The 20,824-nt window shown below is 42.4% G+C and overlaps 1 protein-coding gene across 1 annotated transcript in view; it reads left to right on the forward strand.

The window, feature by feature from the left end:
- Positions 1 to 17,687, forward strand: part of PKP2 (plakophilin 2) — a 107,346-nt gene extending 89,659 nt beyond the window's left edge. The window contains exons 10-13 of the mRNA XM_075551892.1: positions 10,907 to 11,060; positions 14,034 to 14,223; positions 17,210 to 17,297; positions 17,470 to 17,687. Of these exons, the coding sequence (XP_075408007.1) occupies positions 10,907 to 11,060; positions 14,034 to 14,223; positions 17,210 to 17,297; positions 17,470 to 17,538 (501 nt within the window). The 3' untranslated portion in view covers positions 17,539 to 17,687. The remainder of the gene's footprint in view (positions 1 to 10,906; positions 11,061 to 14,033; positions 14,224 to 17,209; positions 17,298 to 17,469) is intronic.
- Positions 17,688 to 20,824: the final 3,137 nt, after the last annotated feature.

The raw sequence follows: 20,824 nt of genomic DNA on the forward strand, positions 1-20,824 counted from the left end.
TAGTTTTAATGAGCAAATATATCATTGATGCAATAAAGATCTTTGTTTCTATCATGTCTAGAGGGATTAATTGAATTGAAATAGAGACTATTAAGCATACTTCAAAATACGGGCCAATCTGTTTACCATGTGATCCTACAGATGTAGTTCTGAGCAACTGACGGACAAGTATTGTAAATACTTGAAAACAAAATCTTAAACTGAAATAGATGTCTTCCTAAGGAAAGTAAACAGAAAATTCTGACATTAGTTTATAGTTAATGAGAAATACGTTAATTTATATAATGGATAGTCTAATAATGAGTTAGGGAGGTGGAGTGGTAAACTTTACTCTTTTTAAGAAAACTTTATGTGATACAGAAATGTTCTCTTTCCCCAAAAATGTCTCCTCCGAATCCCCAGAGCTTGTGAACATGCCATCTTGGAAGTGGAATAATTAGCATGGATTATGTGGGAGAGCACTTTATTATCACGATTCCTGGTAAGAGGAAACCAGAAGAGTCAAAATCAGAGAGAAAACAAAGCAGAAGCAATAATGGGCTTTGAAGATGGAGGAGGTCACTAGCAAAGAGATGCAGGCAGCTCTGTTTCTATTTTTGTTTCTCTTTTCTGTTCTGTTTGTTTGTTTGTTTAGTGAGGTCCTGTCAAGTCAGTCTCAACCCATAAAACCCCTATGCACACAGAGTGAAACTTTGCCCCGATTTGCACCGGCCTCACAGTCACTGCTGTGTTTGAAGCTGTGGTTGCAGCCACTCCTCAGCCCATCTCATGAGGGTGTGCCTCTTTTTCACTGACCCTCCACTTTACCGAGCACGGTGTCCTGCTCCGTGAGCGTGTCCTGCTAACATGTCCCAAGGACATGAGAGGAAGTGTTCCCACCTTGGTTCAAGGAGACGTGGAATCCGGACTCCACGGTGCTTCCTTTATTCTTCACCAGCACCCTGATTCAAATGCCTCAGTCCTTCGATGGTCTTTGTTCGCCACCCCGCTGCCCCATGCAAATGAGTGATTGAAAATGCCCTGGCTTGGGTCAGGTCCACCTGGATCCTCAAAATGATATCTCTGCTTTCGAATACTTTAAAGAGGTCATGTGCAATGTAATACATCATTTGATTTCTTCATTGATTATGGATCAAAGCACAGCAGCCAGAACCTGGAAAATACAAGGAAACAGATCCTTCACTAGAATCTTTAGAAGAAATGCACCTTCTGCTGCCACCTTGATTTTGGCCCAAAGGCGCTTTCGAGACTATAACCTGCCAGCACTGTAACGCAATAAATTTGCATTGTTTTAAGTCGCTGAGTTTTAGGTCATTTCTTAAAACAGCAATGCCATTGTTAGGTGCCATTGAGTCGGTTCTGACTCAGAGTGAGCCACACACACAGTCAAATGAAACGCTGTCGAGTCCTGTGCCATCCTTCCAATTGTCCTGTTTGAACCCATTGTCTCTGTGTACTCTGGTAGATTAAAGGATTAAATATTAATACTACTGGAGTTAAAAAAATAGTTGACAAAGCACTTTTCAAGTCCCTAAAGTACATGAAAATCATTTAATATCCTTTGAGGATAAAAATTGAGCATAACCCCTATCCTTATGCCTTATCCCAAAAAGAACTCTTAATGACTTGAGCTTTTAATATGAAAAGTAAGATGGTAAAGTTTCTAAATGATAACATAGAATAATATCTTTATGAAGTGGAATAGAGAAAGATTTCTTTAAAGTACACCCTAAAAGCACTAGCCCTGAGGAGCGAATACCAGAGGCTCAAGTAGAAAGCAAATGTTTTGAGAATGATGAGGGAAGCAAATATACAAAAGTGCTTGACACAACGGATATATGTGTGGATTGTGATAAGAGTTGTACAAACCCCCAATAAAATGATTTAATTAAAAAATCATATCCAAAAAAATCACTAGCCATAAAATAAAGATCCAATAAACTGAACCACATTAAAAATAAGAATTTATGTTATCAAAAGTCCTCACTAAGATGTATAAAAAGATGTTTGCAACAAATTCAGAAAATACAGCAGACTCATCAATTCAACAACAGAAAGATGTTCTTTAATCTCAATGGAAAAACAGATGAGAGATTTAAATAGACACCTCTCAAAATAAATCTGGAAATGGCCCATGAAAACTGGAAATGAATATAGTGAAAGCCTATGAATTAGTAGTATTTGCAGCACAGGGAGTCAACTGACGAACAGCCATTCTCAAAAACTTCCTCAAGCTGAATGTACAATCTCCCTGTGGCAAATCTGATGGTTTGTTTCCCTTATTGAGCACATTCTAAAGACTGTCCCATTTCAGATTCTCCTATTTCCTTCATTGAATCTGAATGAATAAGGCTTTGCTGTGCTTTCTTCTAGCTGAGAAAATGTCATTTCAGGACCCAGACTGCTTCTAGCTCGTATGTTTTCCAGGATAACTTAATAAAGTAACACCACCAGGATCTGCTCTATAGCTGATCATAGGAGTGACACAGGACTGGGCATTATTTTGCTCCATCGTGCATGGGATCACCCCAAGTCAGGACCAACTCAGTACCAACTCACCGGAACCAAAAGCAGATGGAAACGATGATGGCAACATATATACAAATGTGGTAGAAACAATTGATGTACGGATTGTTATAAGAGCCCCTGATAAAATTATTTTTAAAGCATAAATGGAGATAAAAAATTAAAGTTATTAATATATACAACAGAGGTAGAACTAAAGGAATGAAATGAGAGACTCAGAGAAAGTGTATTGAATCAGAAGAGAAGATGACTGGGCACAGAGTCCTAGAGAACAGATATTTAGTGGGAGGAAAAGAAGCTCTGTGTGGGAGGCAACTGCCAAAAGGGAAAGGACAGAAGAAGACAGGCTGCCGTGAAAACAGACTGGGAGATGAAAGTTGTCAAGAGGAAGTATTGCCCAGAGTGTCAAAAGCTCTGACAAAAAGTCAGGAAAGGTAAGAATGAAATGTCTTGTAGCTTTAGCGAGAGAAAAGGCGCTCTGGCTGAGCAGTTTGAGTAATCTTTTTTCCCCAGACCATTTTATCAGGAGCTAATCCAGACATCATACCAGCAGTCACATCAAGCAGTGCTGTACAAGGGCTACCATCTGAGTAGCATTTTGAGGAAATAAGATAGTAGTTGATTGATGTTCTAAACAATGTAAAATTACCATTTAACATCAAAAGGACAGATAATCCAAGGAAAGCATGAACAGAAGACTAAAACAAGTGTTCCTTTTTTCTTCTTTTTATTGTGCATTAAATGAAGATTTTCAGGGCAGGTAATATTTTTACATTCAACAATTTCACACACTTTAAAAAAAATAATTTTCTTAGGGGCTCATACAATTCTTATCACAATCCATACATACCTCGATTGTGTAAAGCACATTTGTACATTCATGGCCCTCATCATTCTCAAAACATTTGCTCTCCACGTAAGCCCCTGGCATCAGCTCCTGATTTCCCCCTTCCTCCCCATTACCCCCTCCCTCATGAACCCTTGATAATTTATAAATCATTATTTTGTCATATCTTGACCTGTCCAACGTCTCCCTCCACCCACTTTTCTGTTGTCCTTCCCCCAGGGAGGAGATTATATGTTGATCCTTGTAATCGGTTCCCCCTTTCTCACCCACCCACCCTCTACCCTCCCGGTATCACTACTCTCACCACTGGTCCTGAAGGGATCATCTGTCCTGGATTCCCTGTGTTTCCAGTTCCTATCTGTACCAGTGTACATCCTCTGGTCTAGCCAGACTTGCAAGGTACAATTGGGATCATGATAGTGAGTGGGGAGGAAGCATTTAGGAACTGGAAGAAAGTTGTATGTTTCATTGTTGCAGCACTGCACCCTGACTGGCTCGTCTCCTCCCCGCAACCCTTCCATAAGGGGATGTCCAATTACCTATATATGGGCTTTGGGTCTCCATTCCGCACTCCCACACATTCACAATGATAAGATTTTTTTGTTCTGATGATGCCTGATATCTGTTCCCTTCAGCACCTCGTGATCACACAGGCTGGTGTGTTTCTCCCATGTGGGCTTCGTTGCTTCTGAGCTAGATGGCTGCTTGTTTACCTTCAAGCCTTTAAGACCCCAGATGCTATCTATATCTTTTGATAGCCGGGCAACATCAGCTTTCTTCACCACATTTGCTTATGCTCCCGCTTTGTCTTCAGCAATGTGTCAGGAAGGAATTCACACACTTTCTAATTCAATTCATCTCCTGCAATTCTGCAACCCCTTCAATATATTATCACTATCTCATTTCCTCCCTAAGTTTCTTGTTTCTATTCCTACTTCTCTAACCTTCTGAGCCCTCTTTGGGTAAAGGTTGAACTTTGGATCTTAAACGGATTAACCCTCAGGTGAATTCAGTTCCAGCTCTGAAGGATATGGGCCATCATGCTAGGGGTCCCACAGTCTATTGGAGCGCTCAGCCTGGTCTGCTATTGACGGAGTTGGGCTCCATAATTCTCTCCCATTCTATCTAGCACTTTCTAATGTGATCCTTTTTAGGGCAGTTCATAGTGGTCGCGGGGCCCTATCTAGTTCTTCTTGTCTCAGAGTGAGGACACTGATGTTTGGGTGATCTGTTAATCCACTGGACTAATTATTTCCATGTGTCTTTCTATCTTTATCACTCTCCATACAATAGTTCCAATAGGTGCACTTATGATGGCTACTCACGAGCTTTTAAGATCCCAGTCGCGACTCATCAAATTAGGATATAGAATATTGTCTTTGTGACCTATGTGATGCCAACTGGCCTGGGTGTCACTGAGACTATGGTCCTGATCCCCAGAATATGTGACTTGTATCCTCAACATTTCAATAGATCCAAGAATTTTTCATAACTTTGTCCTCTGTATGCTCTACTCATTCATGGATATATTTGCAGCAATGTAAATATGCAGCTGTCCTCTGTTGAACCTATGTGTTGCATGGGTGTATTCCCACCATTTCCAATCGGTTCAGCCTTCATGTCCATCCAAGTATCCACTCGTAGATCTCCATAGTTGCAGGATTGTGTGTACAACAGCATTTACCTCTGTTGCTTTTAACTCTTGCAAACATCCATTGTGACCAGAAAACTTAAACAGATTTTTTACCAAAGAGAACATTCAGAATGGTGAGAAGCACATGAAAAGCCACTCCACATCATTGTTCTTGTTATTGTTGGATGCCATTGAGTCCGTTTTGACTCATATCAACCACGAGTGACAGCGCAGAACTGATTATGGTGTGCATCAAGGGTGCATCTCTCACCATATTTATTCCATCAGTATTCTGAGCCAATCATCAGGGTGGGTTTTATGCAGCAGCAGGGCTGGAGGAAGGCTTTTTAACAGTCTGCAATACACAAATGACACAATGAGGAGAACTCGAAGCGCTTGCTGATGAAGATCAAGGATTACAGCCTTCAGTATGGATTACAACTGAGTGCAAAGAAAGCCAAAATCCTCCCAACTGGACCAAGCGTTAACATCATGTTAACAGAGAAAAGGTTGAAATTGTCAAGGATTTAGTCGTGCTTGGATCCACAATCAGTGCTCATGAAATAGAAATCCATATAAACCCCTCCTAGGGGGATGAACAACAGAAAAGTGGGTGAAGGGAGACATTGGGCGGTGTAAGACATGACAAAATAATAATTTATAAATTATCAAGTGTTCATGAGTGAGGGGTGGCGGGGAGGGAGGGGGGAAATGAGGAGCTGATACTAGGGGCTCAAGCAGAAAGCAAATGTTTTTGAGAATGATGATAGCAGCAGATGTAGGAATGTGCTTGACACAATGGATGGGTGTGTGGACTGTGATAAGAGTTGTACAAGCCCCCAATAAAATGATTTTTTTTTTAAAAAGCAAGGATGTCACTTTTGAGGACTAAGGTGCACCTACCTCAAACCATGGTCTTCTGAATCACCTCATATGCATGTGAAAGTTGGGCATTGAATAAGGAAGACTGCAGACTGAATAAGTATGCCTTTGAATTGTGGTGCTGGTAAGGTAGCAGGGCAGACCTTCAGCAAGATTGAGCGGCACAGTGGCTGCATCAGTGGTCTTAATCACACGAGCCATTGTGAGCGTGGCACAGCCTACACAGCATTTCATTCTGTGGTGCACAGGGTCGCTATGAGTCGGAACCAACTCAACGGTACCTCACAACAGCAACACTAGATCTCTCCCAGAGGAAATTGCTGAGTGGGTTCAAACAGTCACGGATTTGGTTAGCAGCTGAACCAAATCAGGCCCATCGTCCCACCAAGATTTCTCCTTAGCTGTTATGAAAGCCATCTAGTTGATTCCAACACATATCAGTTTTATATAGTGTTTCCAAGACTATAGATCATTACAGAGGCAGACAACTGATGATTTCCAACACCTAAGCTACACAGCCAATTATCCATGAAGAAGATGCAAACCCAGCCACAGTAAGATACCATGCTACCTGTAATATAATGGTAGTGTTAAAACAGAAAGCAACAGGTGCTAGGAGGTTATGCGCATACCTCCCATGGGTTATGGGTATGTCACCTGTTGGTGTGAACAGAAAAGAGCACAGCTGGGGGAGTTATTTTTGTTTGGTTTTGTTTGGCAGGGGGGTGTGGGGGCAATGGGGAATGTTGGTAGTTACTCAAAGAGTTGAACCTAGAATTACCATATGACCCAGTTTGGTCAAGTGAAATTGTTTAAGATAGCTCTTCTATCCGGGTCTCTGTAACTCCCACCAAATGCTTGGGTAGTGCTATGAAAATAGGGTGTGTCTAACACCAATAGAGAGAATTGGTCAGTTTTGGTTGCCACTACCCTGACTATAAGGATGAGCAATCTCAGCAAGAATGTAGAAATCCCAGGACCATCGGAATTGGGGCACATTCAGGATCCCTGTCTGAAGTGGCAAAGGCCAAGGCCAGAGATACCAGAGGCCAAAGCAAGGAGACCGTTAGAACAGAGGAGCCGCACTGAGCCTATGAAACCATGAAACAGAGCAGCAGGCTGTCTTCTTGGCCTGTGAAGGCAGGTAGACCAAAGGACTGCATAACTAAGAGCCTGGGGACTAGAGACACAGCTGCCTGCTGGAAGGAGGTGGGTAACGGACCAATGACCGTGCTCTTACTGTGCTAATCCTGATTCATGGGAACTGGCTAACTTCCCTAATAGCCCCTTAACTGTAAGTTCTATGTAGCCATTGCAATGAATTATTGACCCCAACGTAGACATAGCGTGCTTTGGGAGCAACAGGAGTGTCGGGATAGAGTAAAGAAAGATGGAGGTCAGAGGCACGTCTGAGCCCTGCCTTGTGGTGATAGGAAGCCAGAGGTGGTCAAGGTATGACTCCTCCATGCCATCTTTTATACCCCACAGTCCCAATACTCTATCTAGACACAGAAGAAATGAAGACGGCAACAGAGACAGAAATCTGTACAATGTTTAGTTCAGTACTTTTCACAAGAGTCAAAATATGGAAACAGCCAAAATGTCCATCTACAGGTGAATGGATATACACAGTGAAACACTACTTAGCCATAAAAAATACACAGTGAAACACTACTTAGCCATAAAAAAATGAAGTCTTAATGCATGCCACAGCATGGATATACATTGAAAACTTCATGCTGAGGGAAAAAGTCAGTCTTGTAAGGAAAAATATTGTACAATATCCCTTATATTAAATAAGCAAATATATAGAACCAAGATTATTAGTGGTTTCCAGGGTTGAAGGAAGAGGGAAAGGGAGAATTTTTGCTTAGGGGCCAATAGGTTTCTGTTAATAGTCACAGAATGATTTGGGAGCAAAGAGGAAGAATGGTTACTGTGTAGAAATTGTTGAAGGATAGCTTATGTTACAACATGCAATGCATGGTTATGTTTTGTTACAACAAGAAATGCATTGTTTTTGCTTAATTCTACTCACGGTGATTTATTTCCCCATGCGTTCAGATGTTTTTATCATGAGTTTAAACTTCTCTCAACTAAGGCAACTGCACTTATAGGAATTGCCTTAGTTAAGAGAAGCATTCTTTCTGGTGCCACATTCATTTCTCGGCTTGGAATTTTCTTATTTTCTAAGTATAAATATGGTGCTCAGATTCATGTGAGAGCAGGAGGCAGTTACAGATGATCAGTGGTCTAACATTTTGTTTAAATTATATCTCCCAGAAGCATACTCTTTATTTTGTTTTTGGTTTTTTGTTTGTTTGTTTGTTTGTTTGTTTTTGCTTCTTCTCTTTGCTGGAAGGTAAATTTCATGCCTGTTCTTTTTTTTTTTAATCAGAGTGCTAGTTCTCTGGAAAGCATTATCTAAAAGGTGCCTTTCTTTTTTTTTAAATCGTTTTATTAGGGGCTCATAAAACTCTTATTACAATCCATACATACATCAATTGTGTGAAGCACATTTGTACATTCATTGCCCTCATCATTCTCAAAACATCTGCTCTCCACCTAAGCCCCTGGCATCAGCTCCTCATTTTCCCCTCCCTCCCTGCCACCCCCTCCCTCATGAACCTTTGATAATTTATAAATTATTACTATTTTGTCATGTCTTATACTGTCTGACATCTCCCTTCACCAATTTTTCTGTTGTCTGTCCCCAAAGGAGGAGGTTATATGTAGATCCTTATAATCAATTCCCCCTTTCCACTTCACCTTCCCTCCACCCTCCACCCTCCACCCTTCCCTCCACTCTCACCACAGCTCCTGAAGGGATCATCTGTCCTGGATTCCCTGTGTTTCCAGTTCCTATTTGTACCAGTGTCCATCCTCTGGTCTAGACGGATTTGTAAGGTAGAATTGGGATCATGATAGTGGCGGGTGGTGGTGGTGGTGTTGGGAGGAAACATTTAAGAACTAGAGGAGAGTTGTATGTTTCATCGTTGCTATACTGCACCCTGGCTGGCTCATCTCCTCCCAGCAACCCTTCTGTTAAGGGGATGTCCAGTTGCCTACAGATGGGCTTTGGGTCTCCAATCTGCACTCCACCTCATTCCCAGCGATAAGATTTTCTAGACATTTACTTTCTATTGAACTCTAGAGATCAGTTCCCCTTTTTCCCTCCCTCTCCCTGCTCCACCCTCGTGGCTCCTGACAGATTATAGATTGTTATTTTTTTCATATCTCACACCTGTTTCCCTTTGATGTGATTTTTTGTTATTGTTGTTATAAGTTAAGACAAGTTAAGACAGGCAAATCTTGAGAACTTAAGGTGTGGTGAATGAAAGTAGAAGTAACAGGACTGATGGTGAAGCTAAAGAAATATGATAGGACTAAGGGAGAGAGAACAGGAAATTATGTCCAGAACCTGATATTGGAGTTTGTTGTCAGAGGCAAACTTTGTCACAGTGAACACAACCTCTCTGTGACCATGCAAGTCGTGTATGGAAGCGATAGAGGTCAGTACTCTTTAGGGAGTTTAGGACAGTTATCTCATAAATTTGGGGAAGTGACAAGGCCTGGAGAAGACCATCATGTTTGGTAAGGTAGATGAGCAACCAGGAAGAGGAAGACACTAAGTGGCACCGTGACTGCCGTGGTCGGCTAAAGCATTGTCAAGCTTGTAAGGCTGCCGTAGGACTCAGTCTGCTGCACACAGGGCTGCTGTGATTTGGAACCAACCGGTAGGCACCTAACAACAGCAGGAACTGTGACGGATCTGTCCATGTGGATAGTGGTGTCATCTGAAATGACAGCACCTGACGCAGAGAAGAAGGCTCAGAGCCGGGCAGCAAGGCCTCCAGGGCATGTTGCAGAACCAATAGGCCTCAGCTGACAGGGAAGAAAGATAACTCAAGATGTGACAAGGGGTGGTAGAGCTGGACAGCCGTGAGGAAGAGGCCAGGGGTTTTTGCACATGAGAGAAAATATTATTTTCTAGAAGGACCATTGAAAGATGGTAATATCAGAGCAGCTTTCTGAATCAAGATAGGAGACATGCCTTTCTGCATGGCTGCAGGAGAAGGAATCTCCTCTAAAGGAATTAAATAAGCTCTGAGACTCTTATGTGAATTAGAGAAAGACAAAATATATCGTTTGTATGCAATAGAACATGCATTCCAAAGTAGCAGCTATGAACTGTTTAAGCATTTTGAATCCTTTCCGTGAAAATGTTGATTATAAACACACACAAAAATAGTTATAGAGACTCTTCTGCCTCCTGAAATCCATCCCTGGCTCTGTGTTAAAAACCTTTGTTCTACATGGAGAAACTCAAGCAGGATGGGAACACTGAGGGGAGGATAATAACAAGCAGAGAAAATAAATCACCCCAAAGAACAGCCAATAATGACAGGATGGCCTCAGACTGGCTTTCAATAAATATCAGGATGCAGGCACAAGCCAAGGTCTTAGTATTGGCGGAGGTTCGGTGATGCCAGGCAGGGCCTGATCTGTATTCAGACCCAGTGCAACGACAAGTCAGCCTACTGTCACATCAAAGCTGACTCTAGTGGACCTGGACTTGTACACCTGACCTCTGATACAAGGCATAGAATGACAGACAACCAAAGAGCCATACATTCCTTTCTTTAAAAGCTCAATATATAGTTTGGGGAAAAGATATATGTATTCAGTAATTAAATTGGAAATAAAAAAATAAATTGGAAACTTAGTAAGAAAGCATTTTTAGACTGGTTTCATCACAGTCCCCCACTCCACCAATGGGTTTAAAACCTCTTGCTCACTGTTGGTAATGGTAACTGGCACTATCTAGTCCTTGTGACCTCAGTCACCTTGACTTGGTCCAATAATCCATTAGTCTAATTATTTTAAATTAAAATGTTCTAAATAAACATGTTTATTTATCAAAAAATTCTGCTCAACCTCCAGCAGTCTACAGAAAACTTAATATTTACCATGAAATCAAATGCAGTCGCCTTTATAGTACATGTTTTACAAAACAGATGCCGGCTTCCGTAGCTCAGACAGTCGTCCAGAAAGAAAATGGCCTTCAGCACACCCGGAAGATGCTGCACGTGGGTGACCCAAGTGTGAAGAAAACTGCAGTCTTCCTACTGAGGAATTTGTCTCGGAATCTTTCTCTGCAGAATGAAATTGGTGAGTTGGGGCAAAGCATCTAAATGCAATAGGTACACATTGAAAATGAAACACACGAACACACCAAACTTGTTCTTCTGCACTTTTCCCAATGATAAGCTGAAAATCTGAATAAATAATAGAACATGGCAAATAAATGTGACTTTTATGTGCCTAGCCCTCAGAGTTAGGCCTTCTGGATCTCAAAGAGGATTTTTCTTAATATCTAGCCTTTTTCTTTTTTAATAACCAGAAAAGACAACATTTGTACTGCCCTCCTAATTTAAATGCGAGAAAGACTGGGAATTCTATTCCTGAAAGAGTTACAGTCCTGGAAACGCACAAGGGCAGTTCTACTCTGTCCTATAGGGTCACTATAAGTCAGCATCGACTTGATGATAGTAAGTCATTTAAAAGTAAGGAATATGTTTTTATTCCTCAGTCGTACCATCTGACTGTCTAACAACTTGATTTTCAGTTTGTATTTATTTTGCTAAATTATAAACAAAATTTTGTTTGTTTGTTTGTGGAATTAGATTTCTGAGTCTATGCACCCACGCACACGTGCACACAACCAAGGATATTGAAGTGTGTCGTGGTTATGTTTTAGTAATTTTTTTCCGAAGACAAACAGCAGCGCGCTGGTTGATAAGCTGTCCCATACAGTGGCGCCACTCCCACTGTAAATAGAGAGCCTGGAAAGTTGTCAATGAGCCTAAAAGAAACCTTGCCTCTGGCACTCTCAAAATTATGAAAGATTCTCCCTCCGCATTGTCTTCTGGGGTCTTTTGTTCTCCTCTTCAGAGCAGGTGCATTTTCCTTCCAGTTTGTCTTCCTTCGACTGAAATGTTCACTGGGCCCTTTAAAGCACCGCCCGGGAAATAACTGTGCCGCACACAGTAGACATGCCCCCCGTGACAGCGCACACAGTAGGCATGCCCCCCCGCGACAGCGCACCCAGTAGACATGCCCCCCACGACAGCGCACACAGTAGACATGCTCCCCGCGACAGCGCACCCAGTAGACATGCCCCCCGCGACAGCGCACACAGTAGGCATGCCCCCCGCGACAGCGCACACAGTAGGCATGCCCCCCGCGACAGCGCACACAGTAGGCATGGCCCCCGCGACAGCGCACACAGTAGTCATGCCCCCCGCGACAGCGCACACAGTAGGCATGCCCCCCGCGACAGCGCACACAGTAGACATGGCCCCCGCGACAGACGTGCTGCTGGTGTCGGCTGCAGGCTTGTAAATTCCCGGTACTTATTGCCACACGGCTCACAGGATTCCACGGATAAACCCTCCTTCTTTACGGACCACAGAGAGAAATGGCAGGATAAATCCAAACTAGCTCAACGTTAAATATGGTACGCTAAGTGCAAGGTCACCGCTTGAGTCAGTCAACTCCAACTCACAGAGACCCTTCATTCCAAAGCTATCGATCTTTTCAGGAGCAGAGACCCTGACCTTGTCCCCCAGAGCAGCTGGTGGGTTTGTAGGACAGAGAAAATGGCTTCCTAGGGCGTCGGAGGGGAACTCTGGATGGGAGCAGACTGCCTCATCCGTCTCCCACAGAGCTACCGGAGGATTTGAAGCACAGACACTGTGGTTAGCAAACCACAGCTCCGCCAGGGCTCCTTAGGGAATTAATACACCCAAAACCTCGATATCATCAAACTGGAGCCAGGAATAAATAAAAATCCATTTGAAATGCATGCTTTCTGTTTTTCACGAGAGATTTCCAACCAGGTAATATTTGTAATATGCCTTCTAGTAATTGCATGTATTAAAAATTTGCTATGTATAATGGACGGTACTGTAGTGAACATGTGTTAAGCTTATTCAATTTCTCAGAACTTCACAAATGAGGAAAAGGCAGCACAGAGAAGTTAAGCAGCTCAGCCAGATTATGGAACTAGTAAGTGGCAGAGCCCGAGATGAAACAAAAGAAGTTTGGCTTCAGAAGCTGAGCTTGGCGCTCGTACCACTGTGATGTGATTCTTAAATAACAGTTTAGAAGGGATGCATTCAGGCTTTTGAGCGAAAGGTAAATCTTACTTGTCAGTCATATCCCGGTATTATGCGGGAATGCCATTAGTGAGTCACTGTGGGAATCCAGAAACGAAGAAAGTAATTGTCTTCGAGAGCCCCAGTCCTATTAGAAAGAAAGTCACCAGGATAAACAAGCATCCCCCCAAAATGCAAGACCGTAAAGCGAAGTGCCGTAAAGCGAAGTGCTATATGAACACTGGTGGAGGAACGGTCCAACCCGTCCCAGTTGCTGTGCGTCCACCATAAACGCAGCACTGCGTTAAGGAACCAGTCAGAGAGCAAAGGCACTTAGAGAGGGTCCTAAACAGAGAACAGAAGGGAAAACCCAGCTCAGAGCAACCCTAAAGGAAGAGTGGAACCAGCCCAGGAGCTTCCAAAATCATAATCTGTATGAAGCACACTTTTTAAAAAAGTGTATATATATATAAACATTTTGCTTATTTATTCATCTGTTGGTGAACATTGCAGACATTTCCACTTTGGGGCTAGTGTAAATAATACAGCAGTGAACACTGTGCCCAGTGCCTGTTTAAGTCACTGCTGTCAGTTGCTTTGAATACACCTTCCAATGTAAGCGCCGGGCCAGGTGGTCATCGTGTTGAACTTGGTCAAGGACAGGCCTGGTTGCTTTCTGCAGTGGTCACTTCATTTTACATTCCCAACCACAGAGTGCAGGAAGTTCCGGTTTCTGCTCATCCTTGCCAATACATGTTTTGAGGGTTTCAGGCTTTTTCGGTTTTGTATTTTGTATTTTGCGACCAATGAGGAAAAGAAACATCTTTTTTTAGTCTATATTTAATTTTATGAGAAAAGTGATATCTCTACATATGTGTTCATTATGTTTATTTTTTAAAATGTTCTTTACCCAAACTTTGTTGGAATCTTAAGATTAAGAAATATAATCCTCCTAATAAAGTTTTCTATTTCTTTTCATTTGTAGCCAAAGAAACTCTACCTGACTTGGTTTCCATAATTCCTGACACAGTTCCAAGTACCGAGCTCCTAACTGAGACCACAGCCTCTGCCTGTTACACGTTGAACAATATCATCCAAAACAGTTACCAGAATGCGCGGGACCTTTTCAACACCGGGAGTCTCCAGAAAATCATGACCATCAGCGCAGGCGACGCGTAAGTTCTGAAGCATCTGCTCCTCATCAGCTGCCTCACCTTCCCCATCACTACGCCTGAGTGACAGGTTACCTATGTGCGCCTGAGTACCACAGGCAACTTGGCCAAAGCCAGGTTGGAAACAGGGCCTAATCATGTGGTCCAGGCGTAGGAAGTAAAAAAAAAAAAACAAAAACGGAACCACACAAATCATAGAGTTGTTTGTGGTTTTCTAAAATATCCAGAGAACATCAAACTTTTAACTTCTCTTGATAATGCATTGCAGCACTTTGTTCTAAGAAATCAGTTTGCATTTGAAAAGGATGATGGCAACATATGTAAAGATGTGGTTGATGCAATTGTTGTACGGATTGCTATAAGAGGTGTAAGAGCCCCCAATAAAATTATTTATAAAAAGAGAGAAATTTTCAAAAACAGCAACAAAATAAATAAATAAATAAATGCAACAGAAAAGGTCTGGGGAATATTAATTAATCAATTAGCTTGCAGAAGTCATAGCTGTTCTGCCCACAGGGACCTGCGGGCTGGGTAGGAGTCTATGGACAGAAACCACCTGTTCCCTCTTAAACCTGCGCAGCCAGGATCACCTCTGAAAGCTTAGAAAAGGCAGACATAGCCCAGGAAGTGGCAGACACTTCCTTTCTCGGTTTTACTCTACACCTTTATTCTCTTTTGAGAGCAAGCCTAATGCCCATTAGTCATCCCACATCCCCGTTTCCCTGATTTTACAGTCTCTCCAATTAAAAAAAATAGTTGAGAAGAAAAATATTTTTTAAAATCTCGTATAACCAAAATATTAAAATTAGTGAATGGAGAGGTGGGCTGCTGTCAATGGGAATGGGCTGGGGGGCCGTGAGGACTTAGAGTGATGGGAAGGAGGGGAGCCTGAAGAGCAGGATCTTTTATCTGACTCTGGTTTGACCTGTTACACACACCTTACTTCCCCAAATAACCAAGAGAAGGAAAGAAAGGATACAGCCTGCCGTTAGTGGGCAGTAAAGCAGACTGGCTTCACGTACAGTAGACAAGCAATGTGTGTGTTTCTGCACACTGTGTATAAGGTGTGTCTCGGGGTCAGTGGTACCATTGAGTGGGCCCTCACAGCTCCCTCCTTCCCCCGTAGCCCTCCAAGCTCAGGCCCTGCAGGTTTGGCAGGCCACCTCTGCCAAGGCCCACCAAGAAGGAACGTGTTTAGAATGAGCGCTGTCTGGCATGTCCGTTTTCCCAGCAGAGACTGCTCATTCGTCCTGGAGTCTGGCAGCGAGCCGTGGCTCAGCATCTGTGGAGCACATGTGAATGAATTACTGCTGCAAAGTAGAAGTGACTCTCCCAAGTAGTTATTCAAACGTCTAAGCAAATCTCTCTGAGACAATATGATATGATTTGTGTATCTATCCAAATTTGAGAAGCACAGGGAAGGGTACCATCGCTTCTGGAAATGGTGGAGTTAGCAAGGAACGAGAACCCTGTGACTTTCAGTTGCTGTGAGTCCGTGTGAGGCTGTCCTCACAGGCCCTCCAAAACAATCCTCAACAAGGACGCTTACAAGTTGCTTCCTTTCTCATTCGCCCATTGTATAGCTGACCTGTAATTTCCGAGCTAGCCTGGGCGTTCACGATACTTACAGCACTATATTTTTAAATAATTGAGGCCCAAGTGCCAACCAACCAAGTGATAAACTATAAATATAACACCTTTGCAATTAAGAACTCTTCACCATTTTAAGGTCGTTTTATTTACACTCTGATTAAGAGCAGGCATTTCTGAAAAGTCCATCAGGCAGGTGCTAAAGGTCCTGAGGGGTTGATTAGCCACACCCACTCTGCCAGGCTGATAGCGTGAGCACACACGTCTCTGCACAGCTTTGTCCACTCTTTGTTCCCTGCTTCCAGGTTGCTCTGCTACAGGGGAGGGTGATCCTTTAAAAAACTGACTCCTGGGCTACTTCAGGTGACGAAGAGGAGAGATCTAAAACAACATTGATCTTTGCCAGAGGTAGAATTTGGGGATAAATTTAAAAGCAGAATATACCATATAGTTGAGTATAAGCTGACCCAAGTATCAGCCGAGGCACCTAATTTTACCACAAAAACTGCATTAAAAATATGCTGGGAAACTCGGCTGATACACGAGTACATACGGTAACTGTATTTAGGTTATATGGTATCCAATTTACTGGCGACTGGATTTAAGACAGGAATAGGAACAAGTTTTCTATTTGTTCTACATAAAAGCATGGAGTGATTTTAAAACAATTTTAGCAAATTCTACAGAGACTTTACTTTAAAAACTTAGAAAAATATAATATGGAAAAGGAGATCAATAATGGTTGTACAACACAAAACGTGTAATCAATGGCACCGAGCGACATATGTAGAAGTTGTTGAATTGGAGAAAGTTTTGTTGTGTGTATTTTTGCCACAATGTAAAAAAGTAATTATGTGAATAACAATGAATGCAAGGAAGAAGAAAATGTTGTAAAATTGATTGTGATAATCATTGTACAACTCTTCTTGATATGATTGAATTATTGAATTGTATGACGTAGATAAAGTACCAAGAAAACTATTTTTTAAAAATAACTAGAAATACTACATTACCCTTCCATCCACAGAGGGAGTCACTAGGTATGAAAGGCATGTATCTTCTTCAATCACACTTTCCTGAATTTTGTGAAGAAAATTCTATTTTACAGATTTAAGGATTTGTATGTGCCTAAGAATGTATTTCTTACAAACATTAGAATTTTACTCGATAAACTATTTACTAGCCCTGTGCTAAGCATTTAAAGTTTAAGTTTTAAACAGAGATGAAGCCTGATCCCTGGCCCCCAAGCTGTGCATCTCATGGCCTTGCATTGCGGAGTGGCATGACTTACTGGATGCCGACTGAGTAACGGCAGTTAAAGAAGCTTTATGTACATCACCGCGCTGTCCAGAAGCTTCACGTCCTCACTGATAGCAGAATGTCCTATTCTTCTTTTCAGCTATTGCCCCAACAAAGCAAGTAAAGCTGCGTCTGTCCTGCTGTATTCCCTGTGGAATCACCCTGAACTCCACAACTCCTTCAAGAAGGTAAGAATGCTGCAAATGTTAATAGTTAACAGAGCCAGACGACAATAGCCTGGCTGACTGGACTCGGGGCAGGAATCTTGGGGGCAGGGCAGGGCAGGGGAGCTGCCTTTTGGTGTTTGTGAAAATGTTGTTGCCTTTTTGCTTTTCACGTTTCTATTTGCTTATTCCAAAGGCTCAGTTTAAGAAGACAGATTTTGTCAACAGCCGGACTGCCAAAGCCTACCACTCCCTTAAAGACTGAGGAACAGGGAAAAGTGCTCTCAGAAATAACCGCCTCTCCATTCTTGGCTACAAAAAAACCCCAAACAAAAACAAAACAAAGGAAAACACCTATTTTTCTACTCCCCAGCCCAAGAAGCCTAAAAAAAAAAAAAAAAAGCATGCCTTGTTTCTGTCCTTTTCCATCTCTATGGTCCCCAGATCTTGCTTCCACGCTCCTTCGGGTCGGCTTCCCGAGGACACTGGCACGCTCACCACCAGCAAACACTGGAAGCTGCTCCCCTTTGCCCTCTTCAGCCATCTTTGCTTTCGGGGTGGATGGTGCACGCAGATCTCCGGGAATCCAAATGCGAACTCACGCAGACGGATGCGAACTCATGCGGACGGGACGTTACAGGAGGAAACAAGGGCCGAGGTGGTTGTGTTGGTAGATGTTAGAAGTTTGATCTGCATCGCTATCCCTCTTCTGGTTTCCGCGTTTCACCATCATATGCACATTGCTGCATCCCTGGGCCACGGGTGTCTTGATCTGTAGTGTTATAGTGGTGAGAACAGCAAGAAATGTTTGCAATTTCCTGCAGAAAATGTAATGGCGAGGCTTCTGTGTGTTTCCTTTGTGCCTGTTCTTATCATCTGGGATTTCCTCTTAATCTGGTTTTAAATGAACTTAAGAAAGGTAGGTTACAGAGCACGCGTGGTTGTAAGAACAAAGGAGGTCAGGCAGTGATCATACGTAACAAAGGTGACAGTCTTTTCCACGCGCCAGGCAACTGTGGTCATGAAAGTTCTTGTTCCCCCTGCATACTAACTAGATGAGCTTTGTCCCCGTGGAAATGCTTAACATTTAACAGTTGTCATGAAATACAAACCTCTTCTGAACTGCGGCACTCAATGTACACTATTCGCTGGGCTTTTTCAGCCCCTACAATGCTAACTCTCCGTTTTAATTTTTTAAGCAGGGGGATCTAAGATAATTTTCCTAACTCCTGGGCAAGCCCAGCCCCAAAATCTCAACTTATTTTAATGAGTTATGTTACGACAAGCCCAATTGTGCCCAACATTTAAAAATAGCACAGAGCTATTAAATCTCCTGTGATCATCCTCAGGCCGTTATTTGAAGTCAAGGACACTCTTAAAGAGTGAAACAAGTCTTGTTGTGGAAGAATGTGCCCAGGCTATCCAGAAATGAGATCAAAGTGTGGTTCTGGTGCTTGGGTGACATCATCTACTGAAGCAAGGTGACACTAACTGTTACTTTAAGTGAACTGTCATTGAACATATTCAAGAGCCAGCGGCAGCCAGCTCTCACCTTCGGCGGGTGCCACCTTACTACCTTCTGTCACTCTTAGTCAGTGGGAAATAGTTCAGGCCTCTCCCTCACATGGCTTCTGGCTTCTGCAGCACTTATGGCAATTTGCCTTTTTTTTTAATCTGGAGAAGATGTTTGTGATCAGAAAGTAAAGTATGAAAAAATACTTCAAATCCAGAAAGATGTCAGGTAGAAAGATAGGTCTCCATTTCCAACTTCAATGTGGGATTAAGTCTTTATTATATTTGAAGCTTTTAAATCTCTCAACTTTAAAAGCTCAATGAAGAAGGTTTAGGTAACTAACCTGAGTCACCCTGAAATTGTAATGTGTCTTAGATCCCAATTTTTTAAGTGTTGGAGTACTTTATTCCTCCAGATGGTGGATGTGTATGCTGATGACATGCCTATGGGTTTTTAAAGGCATTTATAGAGCCTGTGATAATATTAAACATGAAATTAGGCAACAATAATCTTGACTGCATTGGTATCTGTGTAGCCCTGAAGTGTGGGGGTGGCTTATGTGGGGTAGAATTGACATGGCCCTGGAGCTGACCTTGTAACCTGCAACTTTAATTGCTGTGGGTTTAAGTGGTAGGTTTACTATTTTGTGATTACTGATGTTACTTCCTTAAAGCCCTGTATTTGTCACCAAGAAACATTTCCTGTAAGAAAAATGGGACGAGATAGGGACTGAAACACATGAAAAATGAAGAAACATACTAATATATTAGCTATGATTAATTAAAAAACAAAAATTCACTGCCATCAGGTGGACTGCAGCTGTGACCGGGGGAAAAAACAGACCATGTGTGAGCCTGTGTCCTGCTTTGTCCCCGTGTTTGTGAACAATCCTTTCCCTTTCTTGCACTCCTGCAGGAGACTTGTGTGGGTGGCCATCCGCTCGGATCACAGGCGTTTTCCTGCTCTGGGTGTATGTCCCAGACTATGCCCAAGCCCTCCAAAAAGCCTGGCGGGTGCAGCTCGGATGAGTGAGCCCTCAGCAGGAGGAATTCTTAACAGTCTTCTGATCTCATGGTCTTCTGGAATATGTGGCATTGAAGGCCTGTGTTTCCACCAGTAGTCATTTGTTTATTCTTCATGGAAATACCCAAACATTTATCTGACAAGATAGAGAGGGGATTACCATGCCAAGAGGGAACTATCAACAGCAGGAATAGATAAGCCACTTGAAAGCCAATTTAATCACCATCTGAAGAGCCAATTCCTAAGACTAGACAGAAAATGGGAACGCTATAAATAACTGGAGGTAAAATGTATATATAGTAAGAAATGATACCCATTGCCAGTGAATTGAATTTCAAGTGATAGCAATTCTACAGGCCAGAGTAGAATCACCAAACAGGGTTTCCAAGGCGGTGAGTTTTTACAGCAGTGAAGTATAGTCGTTCCTCTAAACAGTAGGTAAGGAACAAAGCCAACTTCTCGGGATTTGTGTAGGTGGAGCTCATTTACAGAAGCAGCCTCTCCTTACAGAATTTTAGGATTAAGAGGGAATTTAGAGGGCATCTGGTCAAATCCTTAAAGTATCTTCTTGTTGGAAAAAAAAAACTCAGTTATTAAGTGACATGGAAGGAAAGAATGCAGCTAGTCATTCAACTAATGCCTAACATGAGTCTATAACTAACCTATCTTAAGACCTGTCATAAAAATATTTACTTTGGGAAGGAACACAAGTTTTTAAAGGAATTCTTAAACTTTAAAAAATGAAACTCTGTGTTAAATGGGCTGTTTCTGTTTGTATAGTGGTACTGACAGTGTCATCGTTAATGAAATCCTCTTAAGCATTGTATGAAAGAAGAAAGATTTTCCTGCTCATGCTGTAACATTCAGGAAAGAGACAGCCACACGCCAGGCATCTAGGCGTGTTACACAGATCGAAGCCGAAGAGAAAGGTTTCAGAAAAAATCTGTGCAACTCAGTCGAAGAAACGACGGTCCCCTGGGAACTGTCCATTTTGAAAGGCCATGTGTGACAGTCT

This window comes from Tenrec ecaudatus, chromosome 6 (genome assembly GCF_050624435.1).
Source record: "Tenrec ecaudatus isolate mTenEca1 chromosome 6, mTenEca1.hap1, whole genome shotgun sequence".
In the NCBI taxonomy this organism is placed as follows: Eukaryota; Metazoa; Chordata; class Mammalia; order Afrosoricida; family Tenrecidae; genus Tenrec; species Tenrec ecaudatus.